The following is a 27,500-nucleotide window of genomic DNA, read 5'->3' on the forward strand; positions in this document are numbered from 1 at the left end:
GTCTCAGGAAGGAGAAAACATTTTCTATTTGGCAATTGAAGATATAGAAACAGATACAGAGCTGCTGATCGGCTACCTGGACAGTGACATGGAGGCCGATGAGGAAGAACAGCAAATTATGACAATGATCAAAGAAGGGGAAGTTAAAAATTCTAAAGGACAATCAACAGCTGGCAGAAAAGGTATTGCCTCTAACTGGTGATCTGAGAGAATGGAAGTTGTAGGAGAAATACAGTTTGAACTGTGGGTGAATTATAGTTGCATTATCATAGGGTGTTGTCAAAATAGTTGTGGTTAGAACTACTCTCAGAGGCTATCCGGCTGTAAGCCCATCTTTCTTCCAGCAGGAGGAGAATGGAGGGCGTGGGTGATAGATGTACCCTATAGGACAGCTAAGGTCACTGCCAGCTCCTGGCTCTCACTGCTCTCCCTGGTATGTCTGGGATGGCGAGCAATGAGGAATTTTGTACTCCAGCCCTGAATCTGCCACTAGTCAGTCTTGTAACTGAGCAAGTCACTAACTCTTGGAGACATTACGTTCTCATCTGCACATGGGGAAGGGCGAGTGCAGAGGTGTCCAGAAGGCACTGCTAGATGGACCCTCTGGGATTATTCCTTGGCCTCCCTCTTGTTAGAGATCCTTGGAGAATCTGGAGCTTCTGAAAATCTCTTTCTGTTCTAACTGTAGACGCCTGCAGAACTGTTGGGTTGTTTCAGCTGGGTAACCAGAAACAGTGTGTGGACTGTAGGTCTGACCCGCTTCGATCAGGCCTGCAATCCAGGGATGTCGCTTGTTTGCCATCTGCTGGGGAATAATCAATTATTATTGGGACTCGTTTCTGTTATGTTGTGTTTTACACCTTCTGGGGTTTGAAAGAAATATGAATGATGTTATAGGTATTAACATTTTGTAATGGGCTGAAATTTACCAGAGGGTATTTTTCCATTTTGTTTAGCAAAGCCATTTCAGAAGTGACACTAGTTTCTTTAGTCACCATGGTCGTAATGTGTTTCATATGAATTTCCTGTTCAAACTGTATGTTACTGGCTGAGAAAGTATAAGGATTCCCAGCATTGCCAGCCTCTGCTTGTGTTTTTTTATTTTAGTTGGATTATTTAAGGGGAAGATGAGGACAGGCTTTCTGTTCTATCTTTCAAATATGCATTTTGCAGTTTTGCATTTCAGACTTTGGGTGATGGCGACTATTTCTGATTATTCTGTGTTTTCTTTTTGAGGGGTATTTATTTATTTATGTGAATTACAATATTACTGACTATTCCCTATGATATACTTTTAGTATTTACTTTATTTATTTATTTAGTTATTTGACACAGAGAGAGAGAGATCACAAGCAGGCAGAGAGGCAGGCAGAGAGAGAGGGGGAAGCAGGCTTCCTGCTGAGCAGAGAGCCTGATGCGGGGCTTGATCCCAGGACTCTGAGATCATGACCTGAGCCGAAGGCAGAGGCTTAACCCACTGAGCCACCCAGGCACCCCAGTATTTACTTTTTTAATGTCACAACCCTTGGGCATGTTATTATTGTGTCTACTATCTTAGCTTAAAAATGAGTCTCCTGCTTATTTATTATCATCCTGATTTTTCTTCAGTTAACAAATACCAAATTCCATTACTTTTGTAAAAATAATCAACAGAAACTTAAAGAGACTTAAAACATATGAATCAGGTACTTACATTATTAATATTATTGCTATTTTTATTTTAGAAATTAGTTTTTATTAATAAAAGCAACTCGCCCAATAAAAACCCAGAACATAGATCAACAGACCCACAACACAAAAGAAACAAATAATCCACTCAGATGTCAAACCATGGAGAGTTTAGTTAAATAATACGGTATGCTATTTTTTTTAATTGAGAAAATGTTGAATGGAAAAAAGAAACAGACGAAATTGCATAAAAAGTATGATCATAAATGTAATTATCAGACTGTGCGGAAGATACGAATGGACAAAAGACAAATCAGACTTGAGAATATATTAAGTGGTTTTCTCTTCCTTACAGGGTTCTTGGTCATTTTTATTTTCTTCACATTTTCTAAATTTTCTAAATCTCATTTTATTTAATAAAACTTTAATACAGGAAAAAAATCTGTAATGTAAATAATGTACTTTGAGAAATTTGGGTGGATCTGTGACGGTCCATAGGGACTGACAAGCCAGAGACGCAATGGAGCCTCACTACACCTACCATAATGAGTGCTGTTTTTATGACCTTGGTCTTTTTCACATGTATGTGAGATTCCCCTTGGTGATTCCACGTAGTTTGCCTTGGTTGGATTTTTTTCTCCTTGTGTACTCAGTGAACTCAAGATGACCTGTCTTATGGAAAGTTTTTGCTTTCTCATTCAAAGTTTGTAATCTCTTTGATGTGAAAAGTGAACATTATAGGGTAAATTAACAATTGATTTTGATTTTGTATTAATTTGCTGGAACATGAGAAAGGAATTAAATGATAATGTATTTCTCTCTAGTAACACTTCCTATTATTTTTCATGGACAATATTATTAATACTCATAGAGATAAGCATTTATTATTCTGATATTGTTAAACACAATTTTGATTTTAAAATGAAGCTAAAATTGAGCAATTCTTGGCTCTTAATTTTTGTCTTATAAATCTGTTTCCTTGTCAATGTGCAGATTGCCTTGGCCGTAAAGAGGACTATGCTTGTCCCCAGTGTGACTCGAGTTTTACCAGCGAGGAAATTCTTGCTGAGCATCTTCAGACATTGCACCAGAAACCTACTGAGGAGAAAGAATTTAAGTGCAAGAACTGCGGGAAGAAATTCCCAGTTAAGCAGGCTTTGCAAAGACAGTGCGTATAGCAAAGAATATCAAAATTATAAGCTAATACTTCTTTAACTATTCCATTTAATTTGTTTTACAGTTTCTAACTTGTGCATGTGCATGTGTGTGCATGTCAGAAAGAGATAGGGAGGGAGGAAGATAGTAAATATTCTATGTTGTCATTGTCGTTAACTTATCTTAGTTTATTTAGTATGTTGATTTTGAAACATTCTGATTATGAACTTCACCGAATGAGCATTGTTTATGCTAATAAGTCTTTGTCCATTTAATTATTTGCCATTAAATATCAAGCTCATTGGTTTACTAAGCTGAAATTCAGTTATGCAAAATTTAGTGCTCTGAGGTTACAGATCAAGTTTCAGTTGTCTACGTTTGATCTTCTCAGAAATCAGTAAAAGAAAAGTTTAAGAAATGGAGAGAGTTCAGAGTATCAAGGAAATGGACATTTTGGAAAAGAAGCACTGTTTATTTCATGACAACTTAAGAGGAACAATTTAAAGATGAATAAGTATAGGATATGACATTAAGATGCATTAAATGATCCCACACATTGCTCTGCATCCTTTATTATTTTGACTTTATATTAATAGCATATTGTCTTTTTACTTAAATATTTTACACTCATTAAAAGTGAGAGGTAGATACATGTATTTTTATTTTAAGAATGTCACTTTGGGGCTGCCTGGGTGGCTTAGTGGGTTAAGCCTCTGCCTTCGGCTCAGGTCATGATCTCAGGGTCCTGGGATCAAGTCCTGCATCGGGCTCTCTGCTGGGCGGGGAGCCTGCTTCCTCCTCTCTGCTTGCCTCTCTGCCTACTTGTGATCTCTCTCTGTCGAGTAAATAAAAATCTTAAAAAAAAAATAAAGTCACTTTGTATATGAGCAAGAAATCTTTAATAGAGACTTACTATTTCATTTTTTTATTCATTAAAGTAAAATTCTGAAGCATGCTATATTTTATATTAAGATAATTTTCACATATTATATGCATCCGCGTTGCTTATGAAATTTGCGATGAAGAATTTCTGCTGAAAACTTAAAAGAACTTTTATAATAGCAATAGATTAAACATTTGGAAATTCTGTTATAGGCTTTTGGGGAAAAAAAGAAAAAAAAAGCATGGGCTATATACTTTTTAGTGAATAGACTTTAAAACTGTAGTCCAGGGGCTCCTGGGTGGCTCAGTGGGTTAAAGCCTCTGCCTTTGGCTCAGATCGTGATCTCAGGGTCCTGGGATAAGCCCTGCATCAGGCTCTCTGCTCAGCGGGGAGCCTGCTTCCCTTCCTCTCTCTCTCTGCCTGCCTCTCTGCCTACTTGTGATCTCTGTCAAATAAATAAAATCTTTAAAACAAAACAAAAAACCTGCAGTCCAGTCAGCTTTTATTGAATCTATACCAAATATACTTTTGTTGAGCTGGGTCTTACAATGAAATGAGGTACTGATCAAAATTTTAAGGGCAAAAGACAGAGTGAAAACAGAGATCACAAATATGATTCTGTTTAAAGTAGAGAGATTTTCTTAAGTTTTTGTCTTACATTTCCAGTTTTTATTTATTTATTTGTTTGTTTGTTTGTTTTCTGTCTTCCCTCAGTGTTCTTCAGTGCCCGGCGAGAAGCAGTCTGAAGGAATCTTCACGAAGCTTTCAGTGCTCTGTTTGCAGTTCTTCCTTCAGTTCAGCATCGAGGTTTTGTGTCTTGAGTTCTCAGATGGCTGTTACTTAATTGTGGGTCATTTTTAGCATGCGTGCTTTCCATGCTTTGTCGTGACTTAGTGTCACGAGGCTGCAGTGGGAATTTAAGTGTTTCCTTTTTACCTGCCCAGGTAGTGCATGAAATGACCCAGAAACTGTTACAGAGCTCGCGTTGCAAAAGCTTGGCCATGATGTAATAATTAGTTAAGTATGGCCTCACCATCTCTTCTCCCTTTTCCCCTTGCCTGGTTGTCTTGCAGTTTTGAGCAGCACCAGGAGACCTGCCGGGGAGATGCCCGGTTTGTGTGCAAGGCCGACAGCTGTGGGAAGAGGCTGAAGAGCAGGGATGCTCTCCGAAGACACCAGGAAAATGTCCATGCTGGTGAGAAGTCCCTGCAGGGTCGTTCTTAAAGGGGCCTTCTCTCCCTGGGCTGCAGTGATCTGTTTTTAATTCTTGCTCTCAAGGAGAGAGCTTGCTTTTCCATCGGACTCACACAGATGTGGAGCTCTGGCAGGGGACTTTTTTCTTTCACTGAACACTGTTTCTTGTTCAAGTTGATTTCGGCAGTATTTGTCATTTTTCCTATGTCTAAAGTAATCATAGCTGGAAACCTAAGCTAGAACCTACTGGAGCTTGTAGGGAGGTGTATTAAGAATTAATATTGTGACAATTTGCAGGTGAAATACGAAATTTCTCTTTACGGAAACATATTTTAAAACTATTGCATAATGCTCTCATGCCTTAATATTTTTACAGTAAAATTCTATTTTTTAAATATATATTTCTTCTATATTGGAGAAAATTACTGCATTTTGACATGGGAATTGAATGTATTTGAATTAATAAAGCAGATACTATTTGAATGCCTTCTAATGGGAAGCTAAACAATAAAACAAAGACAACAGTTGACTGTCACTTAGATTGTATCTGTTTAGCACATGGTAAATGTATTTTGGCTCAGGGACCAAATCTATGGCGCGGAGTTGAACAGATGGCCGTATTGTCAGAGTTAACTTTTCGCTTCCTTGGTGTCTTTTCCTTAAAGGAGGCCGACCTTTGTGGAACTCCTCATATCTGTCTGTACCTACGCTTTTCTCATGTGTTTACATTTGCCCTTGGCTTCTGGGAAATGCATGGAAAGATGTCTTTCTGAATATGGGGAAAGTGGATTTCTCTTCTCCTATCTTGTTTATTCTCACATGCGTGAAAACAGGATACTCAGTACTAAGCCTCCATATCCTATGTTCATTGTCCAAAAATTATCTCCTTTAATGTTAAAGTTATATAGAAGCGATTATGAGTGTGACTGCTGGCTCCCACTTGGCATCCCTGGGTGGGCCTCGTACTACGTCTGAGCTCTGTATGGAAGTTCTAAGCAGTAGAAAGGATGGCTTGCAAAATACAGCTTCAGGATGCTTTCAGTAGGACTTTACAGTGTTCTGACTTCTTTTTTTCCTTTGGAAGAATATACAGGTGATTTAGGGAAGATGGCATTTTCCTGAATTCATTATACTTGGGCCTTCCCTGTGCTTACAAAAGGCAGGCATAACTTTTTGATAGACCTGTCTTCGTAGTTTTTTTTTTTTAAGCTGTTATGTTTAAAATGCTGTTTTAATTTTCTCCATCCTTGTCTGCAATGTATTATAACGAATCTTTCATGTCATTTTTAAAGTTAACTTTGCTGAACTAAGTAAAAAACCAGATGCATACTGAAACTCTGGAAACTTGCATTCTTGTCATTGGGCATGTGGTCTTCAGGCTGTGTTATAAGCGTAATTTCTTTGAGGCTTCTTGTAATTGGCCTTGAATATTATAATATTACTGATTCTAGAAATTCATGTTGACTTTGTAGGAAATAATTTATAAGAGGAATTTTTTTTATATTTCTATGTTGTGGAAACATACAAAATATGGAACGTACTATTATTAATTAGAGGTTACTATATGTACCTTTTGTTGGGATCAGTACATAATAGGTCTCTCATTCATAGCCCCTCTTTTGCTTCTCCCCTTTCTTCGGTGTGATACACAAACATTTGGAGGAAGAATATTCCACATTCAGAATAGCAAAGCAAAGCAGTGTTCACACACATGATTGTAGAATGCCTGGCAACATACCTAACCCATATTGTACTGAAACTCACAGTACTTAGATGACTATGTATTCAGTACGGTTGTATTAATTTCTCATACATCTTCTACCGTCATAAATAATGTGTTCCTGAATGTTTTTGAAAGTTGAATCTGAAAGTCAAAAATCAGATTTACCTGAATATAGCAAAACTAAAATAGTATAAAGTGTAGTTACGGTTTGGTAGATGCTATTGTCCTTCAACCTAGGGAAGCTGGTAGAGTGGTGAGGACCTTCAAGTTATCCAAGAGGAAACAGTGGAAACATAGAAAGGCTGGACTTCCTTAACCCACTTCCATTTTTTTCTTCTGTTTAGGTTCTGTGGATACTAAAACCAAGAGGTTTTGTGTTTATGGGAGATAACATTTGTCTGTACTCTCAGGCAAATTGTCATAAGCTTTAAAAAAATTTTTTTTTCTCAAAAGAATTGGCATTTTAGTCCTAAGGTGAAGAATAGAAGACATGAGGAGAAAAGGAAAGGTTGCAGGGTAGGGATGAGGGTATGGTATACTGCCTATGATAGCTGGAGGGACAGTGGCAGGAAGATGAAAGTAAAGTAAGAGGTATGGTTGGGGATGTCTCACTTCTTTTTTCTCTTCTCTCCCTCAGCCTCTGACCTATCTGTTTGGAAAGGATAGGATCTAGTCTCAAGGGGCAGCTGGTTTGAGGGATAAGATAGAGCAATAAAAGATTATGGATTGAAGGAGGGAAATGCCAGCTAGTAGGAGCTGGAAAAGAAGGAATATTCTTTCTCAGTCGACCTTCATGTATTCAGTCTATATGTACAGAGAATACTGATTTTGTTTGTGAGAATTTTCTCCCTCAGTAGCCAAATTACTTGTCAATCACTAAGAAAAATTTTCTTGGCTATAATATTCAGCATGCTAAAAATAGTGCTATTATTTTTGAAATAAGTAACTTGAAGGGTAAGACCAAAATTCATATTTTTCTTTTTCTAAAAGTGTTTTTCTTTCATAAACATAATCAGATGATAAAATCATTCTGTAAAACTTTAAAAAAAATTTTTTTTTTCCAAAATAATAGATAAATGGGGGAGGAGATGGAGTTGCAGTAGAGGCAGGAATAGCCTCAGATTTGTCATTGCTGGGGCCAGGTGATGGATACATGGTAGTTCCTCATACTATTTTTTACTTTTTGTATATTTGAAATTCATTAATTACACATTAAAAAAACCCACTCCAGTTATTTGTGGTAGTGCAGATGGTACTATTATTACATCATATTTGAAAAAATGTTTTATTGAGTCTTCATTCCTATAACCACTGTGAAATTTGAAATTTGAAATGAACTACTATAATCACTATGTAGGAAGACAAAATTGGGCTTGTTTTGATTTGTATATTAATATGAGTGCCAGTATAATGTTTTATTGTACTTGATTTTATTTTCTGGTTTTTAATATTAATATGAGAAAGTATATGTTCATAGATTTTGCAGGAATCTAGTTCTGGAAAGAATAATATATGAATTCCATCTTAAGAAATCCATATGATTAATGAAATATTCTGTTAAAATTTAAAGCAAGTAGCAAAATCAACTCATGAGTTAATAAATCCCGTAAGTTTTTTTATAAACACATTTGATTAATTTCAAGTACAATTTTCCATATAAGTATGTTTTTAAAAATTTTACATTAGTTTATGGAAAGGTGAAAGACTATTTAATTTATGTAGAAAGTGGTATATCATGCTGAATATTTTTCATATTTAAAAAGAAAGGGTTTAAAATGCAGTTTAATGGATGTAATTATAACACTGGAAGTTTTGAAATTCTAAGATGAAATACCTGTTTAGAAATTATGTATCACCTAGAAACATTGTATCTGATGCTCCTTCTAATTTTCTCATTTAAATCATGACAGCATTTTATTTTCATTTTAGGAGATCCTAAGAAAAAGCTCATATGTTCAGTGTGCAATAAAAAGTGTTCTTCGGCATCAAGCCTGCAGGAACACAGAAAGGTCAGTAAGATAAAGATTAATGCTCATCAGAATATAAGATCTTTTAGTCATTTATAGTGTCTGCCATGAAAATTTTTAGTTGATTTTTTTATACTTACAGAGACAGAGTTTTGTCATTAATTTATATACTAACATATTCTAAAATGCAAGACCAATAATGCAGAAAAGTAAGCTCTTGCAAAAATAAATTTTGAGTTGTTTATCACTCAGAATTAGTAGAAATATTTCTCCAGTGCAAAGTGTGACATCTAGTTGAGCCTGTCACTGCAACACCTCATCCTGTTTCAAGCTTTGTCAGTTGCTGTTTGCTCAGGAAATACCATATATTTGATGAAAACATATAGTTCTGTGCATTTATAATATGCACCGTAATAGCACTTAGCTATTAAAATGGATGCATATTATGGTTAAATCTGGCAAAACAAAAACAAGAGCTCCATTGTTTTGAAGAACTAAAAATAATGTACAAGTATGTCAAAGGGTTGTTACCAGGAGCGAATGGTTATATTTGCAGAAAATAAATTTAATACATTTTGTAATAAGCATAAAACTTACTAAGTTACTCTTTTTATGTGGAAATTTAACCTGAAAAATACACTGTAGTTATTAACCCTAACAACAGTAGCCCTCATTAATAGAATTTACAATAGAACTAAAGTAGAATTGCAATTTTTGTTTTTATTATAGCAAAGTCTAGAAAAATTCATACTATATCATATTGTCTTATATTGTAATAACAAAGAGAAGTGATTATTTTATAATTTCACATATTGTCAAAATATCTAAGAACATATAATATTTTCTTTTAGTGATTTAATATCGAAGAAGAAAAGAGATGGTACTAGTGAATATAAAATTTTACTTTTCTTGTGGTTTACAAAATTAATTTATCTTTTTATTTGTATATTGCTATAGTCCAAAGTAATCTGACAGACATTAAAGTTCATATGATATTCAATCTGATAGCTCTAACCATGTGCCATGGATTAATCTACAAACACGTGAGATAGTTAGATGGAAAAGATGTCTGAGGTTATATTTTATATGTTGGGTGATTGTGATCCTCAGGGAGAAATAATGGAACAAGCAGTGGACTGAGACTGAGGACAGTAGGTGTCATCTTCTTCTGTCCCTAACACTCCGTGTACATGGGGTCTCTGTTCTCTCTTTCATTAAATGTGACTTGGAACTTTTTTTTTCTCTGAGTACCATGAAACTTTTTTTTCTTTTCAGTTTCCAAATGGTTTTCTTATGGGATTGTTTAAAAATTATAGAACACTTGAAGAATTTGTACATAATTCTTGTGCACGGACCATGCTTATCTTCACTGTATCATTCCAGTTTTAGTACTTGTACTGCTCACTTCACTGGCATGGCTTCTGAAGAAGAACCTGGTCCAAGACAAAAAGAAATTGAATCCAATTGAATAGATATTTTCTAATATCTTTATACTTGTATGTATTTCCGGTCTGTTTAAATCTTAAGAAGTTGAAGTGTAAGATATTTTGCTAAATTAAAGATTTTTCCCCATAGAATGTTTCAGCAAAGTTGGTTGTAGGGCATATTTCTGAAAAATGTTCTACTTTCCATTTATTTTTTTCATAATACAAGAATCTTTTCCCCAAGGAATATTTTGGCAGATCTAAATACTACCTGGTGGTGGTAGAACACAGCACCCAAGTTATCTCTGCAAAATGCTATTAACTTATTAGGTGAATGTGGCACTTCATTCTAGCATGGCTCCTTTAACTTAGCCTTTCAGAACCCATAGGCAGCTTTTACTGACTCTTAACAGCTGCTATGTTGAATGTCTAATAGAGTTTGGTTGCAGTATTTTCCCTTGCCAGTAGAGGGTGCTTTATGAATATACCAAATTACATCATAATCTAGACTGGTATCTTAATTACTGTATACTATCCTGTGTTACAGTTAGACATATTATGATCCTTCTTGAAAATGATCTAACTAGGGACTTCAGATTGTAAGTTATTAGTAAGCTGGAGATTTTGAAAATTGTGCTTTATTTAGCATTAGGCATAAATAAATGGTGTTATTACATGTCCTTTTCACTTGAAATCTGATTGTTTTATTCAGCTTTTTGGGAATTTTTAAACATAGCTTCGACCTGAATTTTCCACTGTAAGTAAGATAGTCAATACAAAAATGCTTTCCTGTACAGTGAAAATTCTATTTTGTGATTATGGAAAATCAGTTCAATTGAACCTTTAAAAATACTTCATGTTTCAGGAGCCACTAGAGTTAAGAAGTGAACAAGTATGGGTACTATGCTGCAGTATTTTATTTAACAGTTAACATTTTATATATGGATGAATAATTTAAAAAATTTAGTTATTAATATAAATTTCATATTAAAATGAAAATAAACTAAATATATTTTCATTTATGTGTGGTTTAGAAGGCACATCATCTTTTTTAAGGGTATGTTGTTATTATAAAAGGCACATCTTACAGAAACAAAGAGTTTAAGCATAAGAATCTCTTCATACTGTCTTTAAATAGACATTACCCATAATATCATTGCTCCTTAAATATAGTTGTTCAACCAAAGCCATGGTGAGGGTCTTTGATGATTGAAGAGGCTGTCTTTAAAATGGCTCAGCCTGAAAGTTTTTCTTCTGTACTGCATAGTTCTTGCTTTCTGAGTACTTGTGCAGAGCCCACATTGTTTTCTGAGGAATCCTAGAACTCTCTGGACTCCATATATTCACTGACTGAGATGAGGTGGCACTGTATGTAAGTGGGGATGTAAGTTAGACTCCAGTGGAATGACATCGTTCTGCCTGTGCCTTGTTTATCTACCTTTTCTCTGCTCTTCACAGATGAGGTAACTGACTCACCAAGAGTCAGGGCTGACCGAAGCAGAGGGTGGGTAGGCAGTCTCAGACCTGCCGTGTGATTGAGCACAGAATTAAGGCACAGACTGCAGACCTGGGTTCTGTTAACTTTCCCCTAGCTTTTGTTTCCCTGCCTTATCCTTTCTTTTTACTCTCTCTGTCTTGAGCTCTTCCATGGCCACTTAGATCAAGAGAGTCACTCATTAGAATGCAACCCAAGCCTCCCCTCGTGACTCACTGCTGTTCCAGTTCATGGTCCTCTGCCTTGATTTCTCTGCAGGGGCCCTACTTATTCTGCAGGGATAAGCATAGTACCCGGCTTTCTGTGGAAGGGCCTTTGCTTCTCTGATGTTTAGTATTGTGAGCTCTACCTTTCATGAGGTTAAAACAAGAGCACTATTTTTGAATCTTTGGCAAAACAAGGATGCTTTTGTTCATTGGGGCGGTTGATATTTCTCATACAAGACTTCTTGCAGTACATTCCTTTTAGAACTTTGTGCATTGTTTCTGATCATAAACTGGGCTTCTACTTTTTCATACCACCTATATGATTTCTCTGATGTAGCGTCTGGGAGGAAAAGCTAAATTTAATTTTATTAAATCCAATTATAATAATTATTTAGCCAGTTGTTTGCTAAGGTTATGCTCCTCCTCTTCTTACTCATTATGGTTTTTGAGCTTTTCTTTCTTTTTTTTTTTTTAAAGATTTTATTTATTTATTTGAGAGAGAGAGTGAAAGAGAACATGAGAGGGGAGAAGGTCAGAGGGAGAAGCAGACTCCCCACAGAGCTGGGAGCCTTCTGTGGGACTCGATCCCGGGACTCCAGGGTCATGACCTGAGCCAAAGGCCGTGGCCTAACCAACTGAGCCACCCAGGCACCCTGAGCTTTTCTTTTTATTGTGGCCTTCCTGTCATGTAAGAATCTCACTGTGAGCTAAATGTCTTTCAGAATCATGTATCTTCTTGCCTTTCATGGTAAATAATGTTTTGTTCTGTACTATATATATTTAAATATAAAATAGTTTGACTACTGTAAAGGGAATCTTATTACCTATAGGTTACATATTTCCAAATCTAAATTTGTGCATAACAGAGAGTTAATGGATATTAGGTATAACTTTTTACAGAGTGTAGAAATGTAATATGCACTAAATGGGTCAGCTATTTAACATACTTACATAGTGTGCTGCAATCTTGTATTTTATTTCCTTTTTTAAAAATTTTATTTATTTATTTGAGAGAAAGAGAGAGGGTGGGGAGGGAGAGTGAGAGGGAGAAGCAGACTCCCGACTGAGCAGGGAGCCCAATGCAAGGACAGATCCCAGGACGGATCAATGACCTGAGCTGAAGGCCTATACTTAACCAACTGAGCCACCCAGGTGCCTCTCCAATCTTGTATTTTCTTTTAATGATGTTTTTACTTGGTAACATGTTCATTACATTTTCAATTTATATAAGACACTGAACAAATTAGGGCTGAATTGTAATACATTGATATTACAGTAACAGCTATCCACATGTTTATACTTTTGCTCTAATTTATTTGGCTTTGACAGTTGACTTAACTGTCCACTTAACCTTTTGCAGATTCATGAAGTATTTGATTGTCAAGAATGTATGAAGAAATTTATTTCAGCTAATCAGCTAAAACGTCACATGATCACTCACTCAGGTAAAATATATATTTTCCATTCAAACTGAAATCACTGTGAAAGATTCACTTTGTCATTTTCAGGAGCTCTGAGAGTAGTAATCAGGAAATCTGGCTCTTAGTGCTAGATTGGTCATTAACTAGTCATGTGATTTTGAACAAGTTACTTAGCCTCTCTAGACCTGTTTATTTATAAAGCCAAGGTGGTTGGACTAAATGATACACAAAATCTTCAGAGTCACCATTTAATTTTTAATCTACTCCTGTTTGAACCTTAGATTCTGTTCTTTATCTGTGAAAAGGTATCCTACCTTTCAAATTTGCTGTGAAGATTAAATGAGATCATCATGTATTGTACTAGTGTAGTGTTTGAATTTTAGGAGGAATTCAGCAATTATGGTTTCTACCTTGCTACATACTTTTATATTCTAACTAAGGTACTGATAAATGTTAATGAGAAGTTTATAAATGCATTTTGAGAATATGTTTTTAAAGCTACAGCTTCACTTTAAGCAAGTTTGAGTAATAGGTCTGTTAAACAGATTTTTCAAAAATTAGTTCTGAGAATAAATTTTGTTTTATGAAGTATCTTTCTGTGGTTTAGAATGTCTGTCATTGGAGGCCATTGAAGTCAGAATGTTTTTGAATATCCACTTTCTTGGAGACAGATATAGATATTTTGACAAATGAAAATAGGAGATCAGACACCCGTGGTCTGTTCAGATATGCTTTGTTTGAAACAAACAGTGGTTTTTAAATCTGGTGATCAACATTACATGAACATGGCACAAATATGGATTTTATACAACAACCTAAGTGTGTTGATTCTGCTGAGAATTGAAGCTGTGCCCATATGGGGTCCACTTGTTTGAGTAGGAGGCAGGTCTGTCTGTTACTTTTATCACTGTCAGGCCACTCTTGACATTTGGAATTGTGACTTTGGTTTAAACTCACACCTACTAGTGGATTTTTCATCTGGAAGTAGGGTTTTTTCTTTGATTTCAAATTTTATCCTTAGATCTCAGCTGCTTTATGCATGTAGTTTACAATATGAGTCTATAAGAGAACTAGCTCACATTTCTTTTGTGAATAGGCTCCTATATCTAACAGAAATGGATTGGTAAGTAGATTCTTTCTCTCAGTTGTTTCAATCATGTTTTCGTCGACTTATCCCTCAGAAGTAGTGTAAGGTAAGGCTATTTCCCTTTTTATCCTTTACCTTTATATAGATATGAGATTGTCTCCACTCATTTTTCACAGAAAAACGACCCTACAATTGTGAGATTTGTAATAAATCTTTCAAGAGACTCGATCAAGTGGGCGCCCACAAAGTAATACACAGTGAAGATAAGCCTTACAAATGCAAGCTTTGTGGAAAGGGATTTGCCCACAGAAATGTTTACAAGAATCACAAGAAGGTAAAACCTTATTAATATTATTATTTTTGCTGAGTTGCTGATTTGATATCTAATCATTTATTTTTTAAAGGGTTTTTGTATATCTGGACATGCTGTACATGTGGAATAGTTAGAGGACGATGTTGCTTATACTTTGTACCTCCTTACTCATGCCATAACCTCACCCCGGCCTTGTTTCTGTCTTCCTCCTCCTGCTGAAACTGTTCGTAGAGCAAAGTGTCATCCAGTGTTTCCCGGTGTTGTACTAATTGCAAAGTCTTTTCTTCTTTTCCTTTTTTTCTCTAAAATTTGACACTCTTGTTCATGGCAGCTTTTTTGAAATTCTCTTCATCTTTGGTGTATACTTGGCTAGGTGTTCTGCCAGTTTCTCTGGACACTTTCGTGTCTCCTCCCCCTGGAGGTGGACTTCTTCTAGGTTCTCTGTGTCAGCTACATCCATGACTTCAGCCATCGACTCTATATCAGCAGATCCCAAATGATTTCTTTCTTTAACCCAGTCTTCAGACTCACATTTATTTTTCTTTATTTGATACATAACTGGATATCTTTTAACCTAATGAATTTAGCATGTCCCAGAATGACCTTTTCGTTCTTTATGCCCCAGATAACATCTCTTCTGGAGATTCTCCTTTCTGTTAATGAGAGAAGCGTATACTTACTCCTGTCTGTTTCTTTAGTCTTAGACCCTTTTTAAAATTAGAAGCCAGCTCTTTTTTAAAAATTGGTTTTATTTTTTTGTATGTATGTATGTATGTATGTATTTTTTATTTTTTGTATGTATTTTTGTATGTATTTTTGTATGTACATATTTTTGTATGTATTTTGTATGTATTTATTTTTAGAGAGAGAAAGAAAGTGATCAGGGGAGGGTCAGATGGAGAGGGAGAGAGAGAATCTTTTTTTTTTTTTTTTTTGAGATTTTGTTTATTTATTTGACAGAGAGGTAGAGAGAGAGCACAAGTAAGCAGAGCAGCAGGCAGAGGGAGAGAGAGAAGCAGGCTCTCTGCTGAGGGCTGAGGGCTCTGCTGAGGGGTCAGTCCCAAGACCCTGAAATCATGACCTGAGCCAAAGGCAGCTGCTTAACCAACTGAACCATCCAGGTGGCCCAAGAAAGAGAATCTTAAGCAGGCTCTATTCCCAATGCAGAGCTTGACTTGGAGCTTGACCTCACAACCCTGAGATTATGACCCAAGCCAAAATCAAGAGTTGGAAGCCCAACTGACTGAGCCACCCAGGCACCCTTAGAAGCCAATTTGTAAAGATTTTACCCTCTACATTGGCTCATCACCCTCATGGTCATTCATTCCTTTGCCATCCTATCATCCTGATTATTGCTCATCTTCATTACTTTAATACCCATGTAATTAGATTCTTACTACATGTCACTTTCCACTTACCCATCCTTGTAGATAAATTTTCCACAGCGCAACTCTGTCACTCTTGTACTCTAATATTAGGAGTAGATTTCCAATGACTATGTAAGTTATGGTGCGTGCATGTTACCCTGTCATTCAGAGTCCTCTACCCATGACCTTAGCTTATTTTTCTAGATTTTTTTCCTTTTCTCTGCATTAGTAATACCTAAGACAATTTGACATTTGTCTTCAGTCAGCATGACCTAACTTCCCCTTCTTCTTTTCTTTCAAGTTTTTATTTTATTTTATTTTTAGCTAAACTCTTCACCCAAAGTAGGGATTGAACCCATAACCCTGCAGTTAAGAGTTACATGCTCTACCGACTGAGTCAGGCAGGTACCCTACCCCTTCCTCTTTTCTGATAAGACTCCAAGTTATGATCTCTGAGTTTTCTTAATTAATTTTTCTTTGCATTTCCTATGCTTTACCTTTACTCTGGTTCTTATTTCAGAATGTATTAATTTTATCTTATCTACTCTGTGTTGATAATAAATAATGTTTTAGTTGAATTCAGAAAATTTGTCCAAAGACATTCAACATCTTAATAATGTATATTAAGATGTATTTATGATGTGATAAAAAATTGATTTTTAAAAAATGGTTTTATTGAGGTATAAATGGCATACAGTATTATTAGTTTAGTGTATACAAATAATGATTTAACATTTGTATATATTGTAAACTGATTACCACAATAAGTCTAATTACCGTTTGTCATCATATAAAGTGAATACAATATTATTGACTGTATTCCTTATACTGTACATATATCCCCATCACTTATTCATTTTATAACTGGAAATTTGTGTCTCTTGATTCCCTTCACCCATACTACCCCTAAAACTCCCTCACCTTTTGGCAACCACCACTCAGTTCTCTATCTATGAATCTGGATTTTGTTTTGTTCTATTTGTTAGTTCTTTCTTTCTTTCTTTCTTTCCTTCCTTCCTTCTTTTTTTGGATTCCACTTATAAGTGAAATTATTAAGTATTTGTCTTTCTCCATTTGATTTATCTCATCTAGCCTAATACCCTCAAGGTCTATCCATGTTGTCACAAATGACAAGATTTATCTGTGGCTGAGTAATATTCCATTGTATAGACATGTACTGCATGTTCTTTATACATTCATCTATTGATGGATACTTAGGTTGTTTCCATATCTTGGCTATTGTAAATAATCTTACAGTGAATGTAGGGGTACCTATATATTTTTTTAAATTAGTATTTTGTTTACTTTGGATAGATACCCATCTGTGGAATTGCTGGATCATAAGGTAGTTTGTAATTTTTTGAAGAAATTTAGTACTGTTTTCCATAGTGGTTGTACCAGTTTAAATTCCCACCAACAGCATATGGGGTTTTTTTCCTACATTCTTTTCACCACTTGTTATTTCTTGTCATTCTGATGATAGCTATTCTGGTAGGTGTGAGGTAATATATCATGTGGCTTTGATTTGCATTTCCTTGATGATTAGTCATGTGATCATCTTTTCCTGTTGGACATCTGTATGTCTTCTTCAGAAAAATGTCTATCCGGATCCTTTTTCCATTTCTGGATCCTTTTTCCATTTTTTAATGGGATTTTTTTTGTTGTTATTGAGTTGCATATGTTCATTATATATTTTGGATATTAACTTTTTATCAGATATATGATTTGCAAATATCTTCTCCCATTCTGTTCATTTTGTTGGTGGTTTCCTTTGCTGTGCAGATGTTCTTTAGTTTGATGTAGTCTTGTTTGTTTATTTTTGCTTTTGTTACCCTTGTCTTTGGAGCCAGATTTGAAAAACATTGCTAAGACTGATGTCAAGGAATTTACTGCTTATGTTTTCTTTTAGGAGTTTTATGGTTTCAGGTCTTACATTCAAGCTTTTAATCCATTTTAAATTGATTTTTGAATATTTGGTAGGATAGTGGTCTAGTTTCATCCTTTTGCATGTGGTTGTCTAGTCTTCACAATACTGTTCATTGAAGAGACTAGTCTTTCCTCATTGTATATTCTTGCCTTCTCTCTTGACCATATTTGCATGGGTTTATTTTTGGGCTCTCCATTCTCTTCCATTGATCTATGTGTCTATTTTTTGTTAATATCATACTGTTATGATTATATAGCTTTGTAATATAGTTTGAAATTTGGGAATGTGATACCTCTGACTTTGTTCTTCTTGATCCAGATCGCTTTGGATATTTGAGGTCTTCTGTAGTTCCATACAAATTTTAGAATGATCGTTTCTACTTCAGTGAAAAATGCCATTGGGGTTTTGGTAGCGATTGCATTAAACCTATAGATTGCTTTGGATAACATGGACATTTTAACAATATTAATTCTTCCAATCCATGAGCATGACATATCTTTCCATTTATTTGTGTCTTCAGCTTTTTTCATCAATGTTTTACAGTTTTCAGAGTACAGGTCTTTCACTTCTGGTTAAATTTACTCCCAAGTATTTTATTCTTTTTGATACAATTGTAAATAGGATTGTTTTCTTGATTTCTCTTTCTGATAGTTTCTTATTAGTGTATGAAAATGCAGTGGGTTTTTTGTGTGTTAATCTTGTATCTTGAAACTTGATTGAATTCATTTATTAGTTCTAACGGCTTTATTGTGAAGTCTTTGGGGTTTTTTATATATAGCATCATGTCATCTGCAAATAGTGACAGATTTACTTCTTCCTTTCAATCTGGATGCCTTTTAGTTCTCTCTTACTAAATTGCTTTGGCTAGGACTTCCAGTATTAAGTTGAAAAAAGGAGAGAGAATAGACATCCTTATCTTGTTCCTGATTTTAAATGAAAACTTTCAGCTCTTCATCATGGAGTTTGGTGTTAGCTGTGGACTTGTTATATATAGCTCTATAATGTTGAGCTGCATTCCCTCAATACCTACTTTGTTGAAATTCTTATCATAAGTGAATGTTGAATTTTGTCAAATGCTTTTTCTTCATCTCTTTGGGATGGATGTACGATTTTTAACTTTCATTTTATTAATGTGGTTTATCATGTTGATTGATTTGTGAATATTGAAACCATCCTTGCATCTCTGGAATAAATCCACTTGATCATGGTATATGATCTTAATGTGTTGTTAACTTCTGTTTGCTAATATTGTGTTAAAGATTTCTGTGTCTCTTTTTTTTTTCCTGGTATATTGGCTTATAATATTTTGTTTTGTTTTTTCCTCATCTCCTCCACTTCCTCCTCATCTTCTTTTTCTGTGGTGTCATTGTCTAATTTGGGTATCAGGTTAATATTGTCTTTGTAAATTGGTTTGGAAACATTCCCTCCTAAACAATTTTCTTTTGGAAGTGTTTGAGAATGATAAGTATTAAATCTTCTTTGAATGTTTGGTTGAATTCACTGATGCCATCTTGTCCCGGACTCTTGTTTGCTGGAAAGTTTTGATTACTGATTCAGTCTTCTTAGTATAATTTGTCTACTTATTTTTTATTCATGATTTGGTCTTAAAAGTTTATTTCCGGGAATTTTTCTATTTCTTATAGATCATCCTTTTTTTTTTGCATGTAATTTTTTGTAGTTTTATGATGATTTGTATTTCTGTGGTATCAGTTTTAACATCTCCTCTTTCTGATTTTATTTATAAGAACCTTCTAGTTCACTGATTTCCATTCTGATCTTTATTATTTCCTTTCTTCTACTAACTTTAGGTTTCATTTGTTCTTCTTCTTTTTTTTTTCCCCCTAATGGTTGGGAAAAATGTGTGATAATGATTTCAGTCATTCCAAATTTTTTGAGATTGCTTTGTGACCTAGCATGTGATTTATCCTGAAGAATATTGCATATGCACCTGAGAAGAATATCTCTATATCTGCTTTTGGATGAAATGTTCTATATTTATCTATTAAGTACATCTGGTATAATGTATCATGTAAACCTATATTTCCTTATAGAGTTTCTCTCTATATGATTTCTACTTTCTGTCTTGATGATTTATCCATTGGTATAAATATGGTGTTAAAAAACACTACTGTTTTTTAATGCTCTTGATGTCACATTTCACATCTTTTATGTATCCCTTAACTATTGAGTTACTTTTATTACCTTTGTCTTTTAACCTTTATAATTGCTTTATAAATGATTAATCCACTGTTTTTACTATATATTTACCTTTTTCAGTGAGATTTTTACTTTCATATGTTTTCTTGTTACTACTTAGTGCCCTTTCTTTTCAGGCTAAAGAAGTCCCTTTAACATTTCTTTTAGGTTTTGTTTAATGGTGATGAACTCCTTTGTTTTGCTTATCTGGAAAATACTTTAGCTCTCCTTCTATTCCGAATAATAACCTTGCCAGGTAGACTATTCTTGGTTGGGAGTTTTTTCCTTTGCAACTTTGAATACTTTATGTCACTGTCATCTGGCCTGCATACTTTCTGCTGAAAACTCTGCTTATAGCTATATGAAGTTTCCTTTGTACATAACACATAATTTTTCTTTTGCTATTTTTAAGATTCTCTCTTTGACTTTTGACATCTTAATTATAACGTGGGTTGGTGTGGATATCTCACTGGGCTTCCTGAACCTACATGTTTGTTTCCTTTCCCAGATTAGCAAAATTATCAGTCATTATTTCTTCAAAAAGTTTTATGTCTTCTCCTTCTAAGACCCCTATAATGTGGATGTTATTCTGCTTGATGATGTTCCATATGCTGCTTAAGCTGTCTTTACTTTTTTAAATTCCTTTTTCTTTTTGCTGCTTTGTCAGGGAGAGTTCTGTTGTTTTTGTCTTCTAGCTTGCTGATCCATTCTTCTGTTTCATCCAGTCTGCTGTTGAGCCCCTCAGTGTATTTTTCAGTTCAGTTATTATATTCTTCAGTTCTGTGACTTCTGTTTGGTACTTTCTTATATTTTCTATCTCGGCTTTGGCGTTTTCATCCATTCTTCTGAGTTCAGTGAACAGCTTTATGATCATTACTTTGTTTTCATATTTTCACTTCCAATTTTACTTATTTTCTCTCCTTTTTTTTTTTTTAATGGGTCCAAAAGTTCATCAATTCTGTTAATTTGTTCAAAGAACCAGCTCCTGGTTTCATTCATCTCTTCTATTGTTTGTTTATTGTATTCTCTATTTCATTTGTTTCTCCTTCAATCTTTATTATTTTCTTCCTTCTATGGGCATTGGCCTTTGTTTGTTCTTCTTTTTCTAGCTCCTTCAGGTGGAAGATAAGTTTGCTTTTTGGGATTTTTCTTGCTTCTTGATTGTAGGCCTGTATTACTATAACTCTTAGGCCCAGAAGTATAATCCCCATGGTCATGAGATTCCCCCCAGCCCCAGACATTGGAGAGATGTACCCTTTGTGGGCCTTTTGTGCTCACTGGCTGTGGTAGGATTGCAGTTGAAGCTTGGGGGCTTGGAGTGCTTGCCCAGCTGGCTATGGCACTGCTTGCTTATTGATTTTGGTTAACATATTTTAGCATGCTGTTAAGTAATATGTATATAGTATCTTTTAAAATAACTTGTTGCTTATTTTTCTCTTATATCAGTCCATTGGAGTTATAGTTATTTCAATATTTATTGAGACTTCAAAGCATCATTCTTTCTATTTTAAATCATTTAAAAAGTTAGTGACATAATTTTAGCTTTAGCCTAAAAAGGAAAAAAAAAAGTTAGATTTACCAGAAAATAAAAAGAGTTGATTGATAGTGTCCCAAATTGTCTCTGCCTAATTTCTTGCTGACTGCCCTTAGGTTTAACTCAAGCATTAAATGATCAGGGGCAGGACCACATTTATTACTGCTGCTTTGGAATTGCATGACTATAAAAAATTATCTGGCTAGTTTCCTGCTCAGTCTCTGGAACTCTCTTGCTCCATTCTTTGATGAAACTGATCTACCCACATTTACGAGTTTTTCAGTTTGGCTTATGTTATATGCCATATGGGAATTTGGCACAGGATCTTTGCACCATCTCGCATACATTAAGCCATAAATCAAATGAAAGTAATAATGATGTCTTGGGAAGGATAGAAACAATGATGCCTATAATTTCCAAAGTGGAAAGCACATTCAATCCTTCTGCTATAGACAAATGTGATTCTGACTGTATGATCCTAGCATGTATTTGGTATGGTTAAGTGAAAAAGTCTAAAATATGCTCCAAGAGTTATGTAGAAAAAGCAGATAAACTTTTTCTTCCATCATTATTCATTAATGGCCAGTTAGGAAACTGAAAAATAAGGATATGCAAGGAAATTAGGGGGAAAAAAAAACCATCTGAGTCTAACTGATCTCCATCATATAGCACAACCAAAGGTGGTTATTTTAAATAAAATAATTGTTCTTTTGGTTTCTTTGGTTATGTAACTTTTGCATTTTTATTATACTTACTTTATTCATTTTAGAGTCATTCTTCTCTTAACATTTGGATTTGCTTGAAAAGGAAATATTATCTTTCAGTGTGATTATGGCAATATCAAACTTTAAAGGGGTGATTTTTGTTTCTAAAACTTAATAACTTGTTCCATCATTTTGCCAATTATATAGGCTCAGTAGGTCAAAATTAGTTTTTCCTCTTCCTAATCCTTTCTGACAATTATTTGACCTGAATACTAATTGAATTTTTTGGATCTAGTTAAAATAATGCTTGTTCATCTGGATCTAACTAGATCTATAAATCATAACTGGGCAGTCACTTCAGAACTTGTAGTTCTAGTCAAGTAGTCTTCACCCTCCATTTTGTTCCTTATCAAATTTATTGCAAAGCAGAATGAGAGAAGGTGTATAGTGCTCCCCTCCTCCTGCTATAGGCAGGACCTCTAGATGGACTCAGTCATCCTGGATCATGAAGCTGGCACTACATGCTTGATGATGGAAATGAATACAGAGAGGTTTTGTCCTGATGAAGTCATAAACAAGCTTCAGGGGACAGAGGAATGTCTATTCAAATAAAAGGCCTTTTCTGACCCTTTACATAACCCTCCAGAGATGAACTTTAGAAGCCTATGAGGAACTCTGGTCACACCCTTTCATGGAATAATTCCATTGGGCCTTCTATATTAATATCTCATTCAGGGATTTCCAAACTCGGGGCCATGACCACTTTGTGTTTTGAAATCAATTTACTGGGTCATGAATGGACATTAAAGAATAGAATAGAAAATATAAGAATAAGGGCAATTTAATGAAATAATACATTCATGTGTGTATGTGTATGTATGCTGAATTTCAATATAAAAAGTATTTTTTTGGTCATGGTCTGTTTGACAGACATTGCAGATCAGATTTTGCCCATGTAAAATTTTATTAAGCCTTCTTTAAAGGAAAGCATAAGTCTCTCCATAAGTGAATCATGGATTAGATTCTAAAACTATATAAAATATGGCATAAATTTTATATAATTAAAAAACTCTTTGAAAATCTCTAAGGAAGGTGTCATGTTGTAGACTGAAAGAATCACTCAGTAAGTCCATCACAGTCACTTTTTCCTTTGACTTTGTACCACATTTCTCCCCCTTACATCTGCTATAGGTAAAGCATTCAAGGTGCTCAGTTGTACAAAATTATCTATTTTTGTTTTCTGGAAGCACATTCACAATGATGAGATGCTCACACTGAGAGAGGCATGCAGGAATTGAATCTGACAGAGAGAAACAAGAGATAGATGTTTGTCTGAGGCTTATTTAGCTAATGGCAAATCACTTACCCAATTAAAGCAATTTTTTCTGCAGTGCATGATGAGATAGCACTGTATACTTTCTAACATAAGCACTTTATTTTCCAGATTAAACTATAAGTTTGAAGATAGATTCTGTACTTTAATTTACTGGCCACATTGTGCTTTGAATGTGACATAAATAGTATGGATAAATAAAGTCCATAAAAAGATCATAGCAAATAAATAAGATTTAATGTTCTTAGTAGTTGTTGTAATATACGAGATGTGATTTAAAATATACATATATTTGCAGTACATTTTGCCACATTTGCAGTGCTGTTTGTATACTCTTCTTCTTTCTTGATTTTAAGAGGGTATTAGTGGTTTAGTGATACACTGAGAAATCCTTGTTGTATTCATTCTACACTAATTGAGTTTAAACAGTCTGAGATACCTAAGTACTACTCTTTAAACCTTTAATTTGAGCTGTTGTAATTCTGAGATAAATACTTGGCTTGGTGTTTACTTACTGCCACATCAGTGATTCCCCTTTATTCTTGGATGTTAATAGAGAAACCTCCCTCCCAGCTTTATTCTACTCCCTCCACTCTCCCCACCCCCAGATATTAACTTAAGAGTCACTGACTGGAGACGGTACCTCCTAGTGTTTGCCAGAACCAAATCATTGCTCATTGCCCTTCAGAGCTTCCTTCATCCTCTGCTCCTCTGGGAATAGGGTCTCGACTCCTAAACCTCTGGCCTCCAAGTCTTGTCTCTGCCTTGAAGCTTCAGACTAATGCTTACCTCCTGAGCTCACCTTTAGTGGGATATCAGCTTTACTCTTTGCTGTGCTTTTTACAGCCTAGCCCAGCCCAGTCCAGGGTTTTGAACTTCTTTCACTTAACCTGCCTAATCAAGTGTACATCCCTAACCCTCTTAAAACCTCACATCTGGAAATATTGAAAGAGAGTAAGATGACATTTTTTGGATTATTTTATTTTATTTTTAAGATTTTATTCATTTATTTGATAGAGAGAGACACAGCAAGAGAGGGAACACAAGCAGGGGGAGTGGGAGAAGAAGAAGCTGGTTCCCCACTGAGCAGGGAGCCTGATGCAGGGCTCCATCCCAGGAACCCAGGATCATGACCTGATCTGAAGGCAGCCAAAGGCAGATGCTTAATGACTGAGCCATCTAGGCACCCCTTTTTTGTTATTTTTTCAATTTGATTAACATTTTTTTCCTTTTTTTGGTAGTAGATATCTTAAGAAAATAAAATCTCAAAAACACACATGAATGCATGGGTACTTAGTTATGCAACTTAGGTCGTGATCCCTAATAGCACCTTCCTTCCCTGGTCCCCCACAATTCTAGTTCACTCCCCTATGTATACATTTTGGGGTTTTCTTAAATATATTAAATCTGTACACATTATGTCTACAAATTGATAATTATGACCACATTTACTACTAATCCTGCCCAACTGCCTTCTGAAAAAGCTCTTTCACTTAGCAGTGATTCAAATGCCCCTTTATCTGTACAGTCAACGTTTAATTTTGTCAGGGTTTTTTTTCAGTCTGAGAATGGAAAAGTGATATTTCATTGCATTTAAGCAATGTTTAGTGAAGTTGTATTCTTTTTATAATTTTATGTTCCATTCACATTACTTTTTAGAAATGCTTATAGGTTTCTCTTCATCCACTTTTTTATTGGACCATTTGGCTGTTTTCTCATTGGTTTCTAGGAGCTCTATAGGTATTATGAATGTTAATCCTTTGCTATTTTTGTTTCTAATATTTGTCTCCATCTATCAATTTGCATCATTTGAATAAAGAGGTTTTACATTTTTATGTTTTGAAATATGACATGGGTTATGAGTTTTATGGCTTCTGAGTATAGACAGCTTCTGAGTTTTAGGTCTTATTCAGAAAACTTTCTTATTCCAGCACTACACAAGCATTTATCAATGCCTTTAAAAGTTATATTAGTTTCCTTTTTATTACTGTTTTAATCCATGAAGAATTTGTTTTTAGGTATGGAATGAGACCCTGATTTATTTTATTTATTATTTTCAAAGATTTACTTATTTGAGAGAGAGAGCCAGTCAGGGGAGAGGCAGAGGAAGAGAGAGAATAAAGAATAAATCAAGCTTCTGCTCAGCACAGAGCCTGATGTGGGGCTTGATTTCATACCTCTGAGATCATGGCCTGAGCTGAAATCAAGAGTCAGCTGCCCAACCAACTGAGCCACCCAGGCACCCCTGAGATCCTGATTTATAACCACTGCTCTCATATTATTCTCTAATGAATTTTTAAATGATATCAGAATTTTGATGGTAGGTAATATAAATTTGGAAGCTAAGTTAAATGGAAAGCTGTATATTTTTGAAAAATAGATACTCTTCTCATATAACAATTTGTACCACAAATCAAAACCATAATAAAATACCATTTCAACCCTGTCAGAATGGCTAGTATCAAAAAGACAAGACACATGTTGGTGAAGATGTGGAGAAAAGGGACCCCTTGGGGACTGTTGATGGAAGTGTAAATTGGTGCAACCACTATGGAAAACAGTATAGGAGCTCTCAAAAAATTAAAAATGGAAATACCATATGATCCAGTAATTTCACTACTATTTACTGAAAGATTACGAAAACACTAATTCAAAAAGATGTATGTGCCCTTCTTATTTACAGAAGCCAAGGTATTGAAGCAACCCAAGTGTACATCGATAGATGAATGGATAAATTAGATGCGGTATATGCACAATGGAATATTATTCCGCCATAAAAAAGAACGAGATCTTGCCATTTGTGACAACATGAATAGACCTAGAGGGTACTATGCTAAGTGGAATAAGTCAGGCAGAGAAAGACAAATACCATATGATTTCACTTATATGTGGAATGTGAAAAACAAGACAAATGAACAAAAAATTTGTATTATACCAGCAAATGTCATAAATCTGAACCAATGAAAACTAAAAATGTACAAATGAGAACTGTATGTTATACTTAAAATATGCTGAAGTACACTATTTTCAGTAGAGAATAGACTTTGAACCTAATATCCCATCTTGGATGTTTTATATTTAAAATTGGAAACTGACTCTAAACTGTAATTTTTTTGAATTTAGTTTATATCTGTATTAGGTTGAAAAATAGATTAGTTTTTATGAAGGTTTCATTGAGAATATGTCCTCTGGTGATCTGACACTTAGATAATTGGATGGAACACACAAACATCACACACACACACACACACACACACACACACATTTTTTTTTTTTTTTTTAAGAGAGAGAGAGATCACAAGTAGGCAGAGAAGCAGACAGAGAGAGAGGGGGAAGCAGGCTCCCTGCTGTGCAGAGAGCCTGATGTGGGGCTCGATCCCAGGATCCTGAGATCACGACCTGAGCTGAAGGTAGAGGCTTAACCCACTGAGCCACCCAGGCGCCCCCCCACACACACATTTTAGCATCTGTCTATTTATCTATCTATCTTGTCTGGCCAAATATTTGAATCCTATTTTTTTAATAATTATTTTTATTAACATATAATGTATTATTTGCCCCAGGGGTACAGGTTTGTGAATTGTCAGGCTTACACACTTCACAGCACCCACCATATCACATACCCAGCAATAGCACTACTGGGTATTTACCCTGAAGATAACAAATGTAGGAACCTGAAGGGGCACGTGCACCTGAATGTTTATACCAGCAATGTCCACAATAGCCAAACTATGGAAAGAGCCTAGATGTCCATCAACAGATGAATGGATAAAGAAGATGTGTAGGAGATATATACAATAGAATACTATGCAACCATCAAAAGAAATGGAATCTTGCCATTTGCAGCGACGTGGATAGAACTAGAGGGTATTATGCTGAGCAAAATAAGTCAATCAGAGAAAG

At 35.1% G+C, this 27,500-nt stretch overlaps 1 protein-coding gene across 3 annotated transcripts in view; it reads left to right on the top strand.

Moving 5' to 3' along the window:
* LOC111155690 (PR/SET domain 5) overlaps nt 1-27,500 on the top strand; it is a 222,148-nt gene that overhangs the window by 111,993 nt on the left and 82,655 nt on the right. For 2 of the 3 annotated variants that reach the window (XM_022516003.1, XM_022516012.1), the window contains exons 4-9: nt 8-182; nt 2,662-2,836; nt 4,780-4,901; nt 8,553-8,632; nt 13,076-13,160; nt 14,400-14,557. In XM_022516003.1, the coding sequence (XP_022371711.1) occupies nt 8-182; nt 2,662-2,836; nt 4,780-4,901; nt 8,553-8,632; nt 13,076-13,160; nt 14,400-14,557 (795 nt within the window). Of the gene's footprint in view, nt 1-7; nt 183-2,661; nt 2,837-4,420; nt 4,514-4,779; nt 4,902-8,552; nt 8,633-13,075; nt 13,161-14,399; nt 14,558-27,500 lie in introns of all 3 variants that reach the window. The other variant, XM_022515994.1, reaches the window with a different exon arrangement.

The sequence above is a fragment of the Enhydra lutris genome, unplaced genomic scaffold (assembly GCF_002288905.1).
Source record: "Enhydra lutris kenyoni isolate GAN:26980312 unplaced genomic scaffold, ASM228890v2 scaffoldscaffold3, whole genome shotgun sequence".
Lineage (NCBI taxonomy): Eukaryota > Metazoa > Chordata > Mammalia > Carnivora > Mustelidae > Enhydra > Enhydra lutris.